The sequence below is a fragment of the Phodopus roborovskii genome, unplaced genomic scaffold (genome assembly GCF_943737965.1).
Source record: "Phodopus roborovskii unplaced genomic scaffold, PHOROB, whole genome shotgun sequence".
Taxonomy (NCBI): Eukaryota; Metazoa; Chordata; class Mammalia; order Rodentia; family Cricetidae; genus Phodopus; species Phodopus roborovskii.
Window position 1 is genome coordinate 2,017,006 of NW_026126602.1, and position 8,651 is coordinate 2,025,656.

Sequence of the window (8,651 nt, forward strand, 5' to 3'; positions counted from 1 at the left end):
ACAAACAAAATTCTACCTCTGTTCATTTAGGAAACATACATTAAAATGCTTAGATATTAAAGACAAAAGTCTGCAACATATTCTTAAGCACAAGATGCAGTACAAGAATGGTAAGTCATGGTAGATAGAGGGAGATGGCTAACTCAGTAAAGATCTTGCTGTGCAAACATAAGGACCTTAGTTCCATCCCCAAAACTCAGGTCAGAAAAGCCAGGCACAGTAGCACACATCTATCATCCTGGAACTTGGAAGGTTGTGCTAGCCAGGTATATGTCAACTTGACACAAGTTACAGTTCTTTGGGAAGGGGGAAGCTCGACTGAGAAAATAACCTGCAAGAATGACCCTGTGGACAAGTTTGTGGGTATTTTCTTCATTCACAGTTGTTGTGGGAGGGTCCAGTTCACTATGAGCTGTGCCATCCCTGGGTAAATGATACTGAAAGCAGGCTGAGCAAGCAATAAGGAGCAAACCAGTAAGCAACACTCCTCCATGGCCTCCACATCAGCTCCTGACTCCAACTTCCTGCTCTGTTTGTCTTCCTGCCCCAACTTCCCTGGATCATGAGTGATGTGGAAGCATAAAACAAAATAAACCCTTTCCTCCCTGAGTTGGTTTTGGTCATGGTGTTTTATCACAGCAAGAGTAACCCTGACTAAGACAGAAGTGCTTGCTAGCCAGCCCACCCAGGCTCCTTGGAGAATTCCTGGCCAGGGAGAGATCATGTCTCAAAAGAAAAATAAAGTGCCTTAGGCACAATGACTGCACTCTGACCTTCACAGGCATACATATGTGCACATGCTCATACACAAAGAATAAAGCAAGTGATAAATATTAGCATTTAGAGAACGTGAGTAGAATATATAGAATTCTTCATTTTCCCTCTAAACTTGAAATTAAATTATCCCACAATAAGTAAAGCCAGTTACGAGGAACTTTCTACTTTCACTAACAAAGACATTAAGATTCTTTAATAGTCTAGATGACAAGCCACTTTCAAGCACTCTAAATTTTATTTCTAATATGCTTTTGGGATTCTGGGGGATGACTCATTCAGTAAAGTGCTTGCCACATAAGCTTTAAGATGAGTCCACATCTCTAGCACCCATGTAAAAGCTGGGCACGGTGGCTTGTGTCTGTTACCTCAGCTTTAGGAAGGTAGAGATAGGAGGATCCTAGGACTTGCCAACCAGTCAGTCAACCCAGACTGCAGAGCTTCAGTGAGAAGCCCTAATTCAAAGATTAAGGTGGAGGTGATAGAGGCAAAAACCCAGTGTCAACCTCTGGCCTCTATGCATCAATACACTTGCATGTGAAGAGATACACAATTGATTTTGGCATCACTGCTAATAATAATTAATAACTGTTATCAAGGATCCAAATTAAAAATGCACAATAAATTCTGTAGCAAATATTAAAAAATATAAAATTAACAGCCTTTGCTGCTAGGTCCATGGTAACAAAGACAAAGTTTGTATTATTCCTCACTATGATGACAGTGGCTGGAATGCAGTAAATATTGAATGACTACTAACTGATACAGAATAAAAAACAATCCATAGTATGGGAAATGTGTGTGCAAACCATCGTATCAGTAGTGGTAAGGAAATGGCACATGATGGGAGACAAGGCTTTATGGACATCAAAGCTAAGTCTCACAGACAAGGTCTCCACAGTCAGTGCGGGTGCTGAGAAGGGAAGGGGTGAAGCCAAACAGAGCCCAAAGGTTTAACAATATGTGGCGGTTTTTATTGGACTTGTAAACTTAGCTCACCTATTGTTGCTGCAAGTTCTGGATCAAAGGTGTCATCTGTGAACCTCAGGAGTAGGCTAAAAGAGAGTTAAAGACAGGTTAGGACCTTAGCTTTCTATTTCTAATCACATGACATAAACGCTGCGATTGTTACAAATTTATCACAATGACTACTTAGATACAGATAGAAGAGCTGATGAAGATCTGCAGGGGAATTAAGTTATTGAAAAGGCAACAACTGAATAGTAAATTTCCAAGACTCCCAAGACTAAAGGAATCCACTAACAAATATATGCCCTCTGCTCTCCTACAACATTCCTGAAGAGCCAATGGTTTGCTTTTTGTTCAAATCTGTATTGGTACACTCTTCTGAGGAAAAGACATGTCACACTGATATGGACAGCAGGGAGACAGCAGTCTCTTAGAATCATAAGAGCTTACAATCTCACTCTGATTAAATAAAAACAGAAAGATGTAAAAGCACAGCAAACTCTAACAAGTGATAAAATATAAAGGTGTATAGCCAAACATTGGGAAGAAAGGTGACAGCGAGGCAAAGGCACAGAAACCACAAAGGCAACTGGACTTTTAAGGACAGTAAGACAAGGACTGGACTGCAATTTGAAAAGTTTACCTCAACCAAACTGGAGGGAAATCAGCAGGAGCTAACTGCCATGGTTAAAGTGTAAGGGGAGAAGGACTAACCTCAGAAATAATGGTAAAGAAAATAGCAAAAAATTGATAAAGGGAAACAATGGCAGACTAGAAAGGTCCACTGTGGCTCTGTAGGTCCCAGCACATTTCACTCACTGTCACGTGTTCCCTTCTAGAGGCTCTTTGAGAATGAACTCTATAAGGTTTTCATTAGAGCCCCACATTTACAAAGCTAATCGTCTCCTGCATATTACCTCCTGAAATGCACCATTCCACTAGCCTGAGTCTGAGTGACAGCCTTGAGGAACATTCTACAGGCTGTGATTACTGCAGCTAGTGATGTGTTCATAGACCACAGCAGCTTCCTGGTAGTCTCAAACACAGAACTATCAATTATAGCAAAAAAAAAAAAAAAAAAAAAAAAAAAAAAAAAGAAGAAGAAGAAGAAGAAGAAATTAACTCCCAATTAACTCCCTTTTCCTGGTTCTGCTGTTTTATTTCCTACAAAACAAACACAATATAGTCAAAGTAACAAATAACAGTCAAAATTTGGCGATTTCTACTTAACAACTGGACATAAACTTTTATTTATCTCCTACATAAGTTAAGTGACACTGAGTATATGAACCACACTTAAGGTTAAGCCCCATGCCAACAACAGACAGCCAAATCAAAATGAACTCCAAGGCATTTGGAATTTTCTGTCCCAGGTTGCTTTGTGTATTTTTTTTTTTAATCTTTCTGATGTGTGTGTGTGTGTGTGTGTGTGTGTGTGTGTGTGTGTGTGTGCGCGTGTGTGTGTGGTGTACATGTTTCTTGTGCTTTTATTTTTTAAAACTCTGATTTGTTTTTTGGCCAGTTTGTTTTCTAAAGAGAGAAAGTAGGTACTGAGTTGGATAGACGGGGAGGTGGGGAAGATCTAAGAGAAGACAAGGGAGAACAAACAATGAGAAGAATATGTCTAAAAAAATATTTTCAATTAAAAAAAATATTGTGGGGTATGTTGGCACACACCTTTAATCCCAGCAATTGGAGGCAGAGGCAATTGGGTTTCTGTGAGTTTGAGGCTAAACTAATCTACAGAGCTAGTTCCACAGAAGTCTGGGCTACACAAAGAAACCCTGTCTCAAAAACAAAAACAAAAAACTCAAAAGTTAAGTAACAAACTCATGACTCTTAATAGCTACTTGTACAAAATGTCCTGTCCCAGCACACCCAGCTACCTAAAATTTAAGAACAGAAAAAAATATACCTCTATACCTGAGTCATCACAGAAAACACAGTCACAAAAAAATGCAGGCTAGCCAGGTGTGATGGTACATACCTTTAGTTCCAGCACTCTGGAGACAGAGGCAGGCAAATATATGCAGGATAGCCTCATCTACATAGCGGAGTTCTAGGACAGCTAAGGCTACATAGAGAAAAGCTCTCTCAAAAAAAGAAAAGGCAGGCTAACCTTTTACAATAGTAGCCATGGCAATACTATAAAAATGTAAGCAATAAGAATAGTATTGAGGATTTTAATTGAACATAATTACAACATGCCAGACACTAAACCATAAATGTTTCTTCTGTGCCTGCCAGTCCTTACACAAGGCACCTTGTCACTAGAGATACTTTGTTATCAAAGACAGGAAACTGGTACTATGTGAAGCAAAACACTTTAATATAAGCTCTGAGTACAGCCAGAGGTACACAAGCAGCATCAATATATTCTGAACTCTATGTAGATACAGTCTATTTCTCTATTGGATTATGAAAGGAATCCATATCCCCCAACATAAAAGTGATTAATTCTTACATAGTATACTAAGACAAACATCCCTATTTTCAAAGTTAAGAGGAAAATAGTTTGCATGTAGAACTACAGATGGAAGAGTATGCCATGTGAACAGTAAGAAATCCATAATACTGTGAAGAGGCCAGGGTTTTTTTGCTTGTTTGGTTGGTTTTGGTTTTTTATTTATTTGTTTGTTTGTTTGGAGTGGGGGTATATGCCTGAAATGTCAGAATTTAAAAGTTTGAGGCTTGAGGCCAGCCTGGTTTACACAGTGAGTTATGCTAAATTCGGAGTGATTAAGCAAGACTGGGGAGATAGTTCAGCAGTTAAGGACACTTGCTGTTCTTAGTACCTATTCCATCCCCAGCACCCACATCCAGTAGTTCACCCTCCTGTAACTACAGCTCCAAGGGAGCAGATACTGTCTCCTGGCCTCTGAGGGAAGCTAAACTCACAAACACATAATTAAAAATAAAAAATTTAAAAAACAATACAGAGATACTATGATTATAACTAATCTATATTTCTTACTTGGAAAATAAAATTCACTTTAACAATGGGAGGGAAGGGGTATAGAATGGATAGCAATTTACATAATAGATTTCTATATTTCATTCCAGCACTTGATACACTTTGCAATGTTTATACTTCACCAAGCTGAGCCACCAAATCATTGCCTTTAATGGTGCATTTAAGTGTTTGAAGGGTTTCTGTTCCATCGTGGTTCTCCAATGGAATACTACACTGTTCAAGTATCATACACAAGGCTATAAATCAATCCTCACCTCATGTCTACTACAACTTTCTAACAGCCTGAATCAACTAGAAAAAAAAAATCCACTTGTTCAAATTAAAGTTATCCCCTGCTATACAACAATTTCTCAACATCCCCCTGCCGCCTCACTTGGTCTAACTCTGCTAAAAAACAAAAAACAAAAACAAAAAACAACTGCTGTTTAGAGCAACCCTTCAAGATCATGTATATGACAATCTGTACCAATTTGCCTTAAAAGGCAGAGGCCTCTAACATAATAAAGTCATTTATTCTTGTCATATCCACAATGATAAGTGGTCATGGCTATTTTCCAGAATTTACACTGAGCAATATTCTAGTTCCCTAAATCTAGTAATGGTTTATTGTTGTTTTGGTTTTTAAAGAAAAGGTATCCCTATATAGTCCTGGTTGTCCTGGAACTTGCTCTGTAGACCAGAGTGGCCTTGAACTCAAAGACCTGCTTGCCTCTGCCTCCCAAAAGCTAGGGTTAAACAAAGGCACACACCACTATGCTGGCCCAATACTGTTTAAATTGAGCTAAAATATTAAAAGTTTTTCAGTGAGCAATTCATAATTCATCATTAAGTACTAAAGTACATTTGACCCAAATAAGATTGTCTAGGAGAGTGAATAAGGAGAAAAATCCACTTAACACACTTTAAAAGTATAATCAGAACCAGGCCTGGTATAACATGCCTATAATCCTAGCACATAGAAAGTCCCAGACCAGACAGACTATGTAACCAGAACATGAGTTTCAAGAAACTAAATAAAATAAAAACAATAATATAAGGGGAACACCAGTTATATAGTCAACTGTACCTCCAGTTAACCTTCTAGCAAATTCTAATATACTCACTTTCACCCATTCAATACATTGTCTTAGCCAATCACATACTGGGTTGAGATGACAACCTGTTGTTCTTGATTTCAAAAACAAGCTCTAAGCATGGTGATACACGCCTGTAATCTTTGTGCTCTGGAGGCTGGAGGAGGAGGATTACTAGTTTGAGGCCAGCTAGGTGATATAAAAATTTCCAGGCCAGTCTCCATCACATGGAGACACTTTATTTCAAAAGACAGAAAACAAAACAAACTTGATGTGGGTTCTTTCTCAAGTAAAAATGGAAAAAAGAAAGATCATGAAGGTGTATGATTCCTAGTAAAACTATGTTCATTACATAAACTTTTTAACATTCATGTACAAAAAAGAGTAACCATAAAGATTTTATTAGTTACTCTAGCACACACCATTCTATTGTTACAGAAAGTTCTTTAGTTCATTCCTTGATATTCAGATGCATGCGACTATGCGACACTAGAAGTACACATTAAAGGGGAATAAACTAAGAAATTAGATTGTCAAGTTCTTAAAAATATAGAAAGATTCTGGTTTATTTAGTGAACTCCAAAATACTTAAGTCTAAAAATCTATGTCTTTATGAAATGCTTTAAAGTCATTTGAAAGATCACACAAGGTAAAGTCAAACATGAAATTGTTAATAGTTCCCTGGGATTTAAACACTGTTTAAAAATCAAGAGACATTTATTCTTAATCCAGAGGGCAAGGATGACTTCACCTGGAGAACTTTATTCAGACCTGGATGAAATCATAACCCTCTGGCAACAACCACCTAGGTCCACCTCTGACCTAATACACAACTCTACTGTCAACATGATCCTTCCCAAAGAAAGAGTCAAAGCAAAAAAGACAATACAGCATCTTTCCTTTCATATCTATATGATGTGGCAAACCAAGAATAATCTTACTTAAAGGTGGCTCAATGCTTGAGGACCCTGTGCCTTAAAAGACATTTCCAAGCAGTTATGAAGAGTATTTTCACTGCGAACTAATATAGATAGAGAGATGATAGATAGACAGGTGAAAGAAAGAAAGGAAGGAAGGAAGGAAAAAAGGATTGCTCTAACATGAACCAGGAACGTGACCTAAGACGTCATCAAAGTTTCTGTGTAGAACATCAAGTATTTGAGGGACAGTTCTGCTGAAATCGCAAAGTGATAGTTATTATTGATCTCAGCTCCCAGAGTGACAGCTGGCTGGAATCTAGGGGTGACAGGCCAACTGGGCTGTTGGGGTGTCAGGCAAACTAGACTCTAGGAATGACAGGCCGACCGGATTCTAGGGGGTGACAGGCCGACCAGACTCTAGGGAAGACACGCAGGCTGGACTCGAGGGGTGTGAGAGGCCGGCGGGGTCCGGATCGCACCGGCGGAATCAGGGCCAAGCCGGGCCACCGAGCGCGGAGGAACCTGGCCTGTGAGGCCTGAGCCCAGCGCCCGGCCGGGGCGGAGCCAATCGGGCCGCAGCGACCGTTCCGGAAGAGCAACCCGCAGCCCAGAGGCCAAGGCCCACCGCGCACCGCCTCACCTGGACTTGCCCACCCCACTCTCGCCGATGATGAGGATCTTCAGAGTGGTCAGCACGTCCTCGTCCATCCTGCGCCCGCTCTGCTCGGACCCAGCCCCCGTCCCCGTCAGCGACGCCCAGTGTCGGAGAAGACGGCCTGCGCATGCGCACAGCCGCGACCACGGCCTCCCTCTCCCACAGGATGTTTGGGCAGCGGAGGCCACCGATCGCCCGGTTCCGCCCAGAGGTGGCTGTGCGTCTGCGCACTCCCGGAGCGCAGGCGTTTTTCCGGGAGGCTCCTGAGTTGCGCAGGGGCAGATGGGCAGGGCTGCGAGTAAATCCGCCTTTCTCCTTCCGGGAACTGGCTCCGCCCCAGCCCTAACTCCTCCCGCTTCCCGCTTTATACTTGGATGACTGGGTGTTACGTCAGCATCCTCATGACAGCTGTTGCGGTGGACAGAACTTGGTCCTTTGAGGTAAACTGTTAGATGTAGGCACAGCAGTACCGTGTAACTGCCCTGTCGCATTGCTCAGCCTCCTCAACAGTCTCCCCACATCAGGGACAATGTTTTTAAAGGAATGGCTCTAGAACTGTTGAGTAGACTGAGTCCAGGAAAGTGCTCAGGCAGTGGCTTCTTGTGAACAAGCCTTGCTGTCTTGTCTTCCCTCTGTTAGGTTTAATAATGTGCATTCATTAGTCTGGAAGGAATCCACATATTTTCATTTTCTGGGAAACAAAAATAGAAATCCTTTTCCCCAGTAACTTGTCCTTGAACTTAAATTTTGGAGTCAAAGTATTTTTTTAATTTAATTCATTATTTTACATGTCGATCCCAGTTCCCTCTCCCTCCCTCCCTCCCTCCTTTCCCCCCCTTCCTCCCTTTTACCCTCTCTGCCCTCTCACATGCACTCTAACCACCCTCCCATCCCATCCCCCCACCCCAATTCCATATGTAGGGCAATGCCATCCAGTTGGGGTCATGTAGGTCTGACAGGTCATGTGAAGTAGGGACTAGGGCTTCTCTCCTGTCTCTAGATTAAGGCAGTTATCCCTCCATGGGGAATGTGTTCGCAAGGTCCTTTTGTGCACCAGGGATACATCCTGGCTCCACTGTCTGAGGTCCCTTAGACTGCTCAGTCCTTCTGGCTGAGACCCATATTCAGGGGGGCCTGAGTCAGTCCCATGCTGGCTTCCCAGCTATCAGTCTAGTGGCCCTTAGCTCCTCCTTGTTGATCAAGCCAGACCGCCTGAAACAGAGTACGAGGTGATCCTACATTCAAAACAACTGGACAAAGCAGCCTTACAGACTACAGCCAGGATT

The 8,651-nt window shown here is 41.6% G+C and overlaps 1 protein-coding gene across 1 annotated transcript in view; it reads right to left on the bottom strand.

Moving 5' to 3' along the window:
• Positions 1-7,562, bottom strand: part of Rab18 (RAB18, member RAS oncogene family) — a 28,572-nt gene extending 21,010 nt beyond the window's left edge. Inside the window, exons 1-2 of the mRNA XM_051205615.1 lie at positions 7,351-7,562; positions 1,774-1,829 (exon numbers count right to left, since the gene is read on the bottom strand). Of these exons, the coding sequence (XP_051061572.1) occupies positions 1,774-1,829; positions 7,351-7,418 (124 nt within the window). The 5' untranslated portion in view covers positions 7,419-7,562. The remainder of the gene's footprint in view (positions 1-1,773; positions 1,830-7,350) is intronic.
• Positions 7,563-8,651: the final 1,089 nt, after the last annotated feature.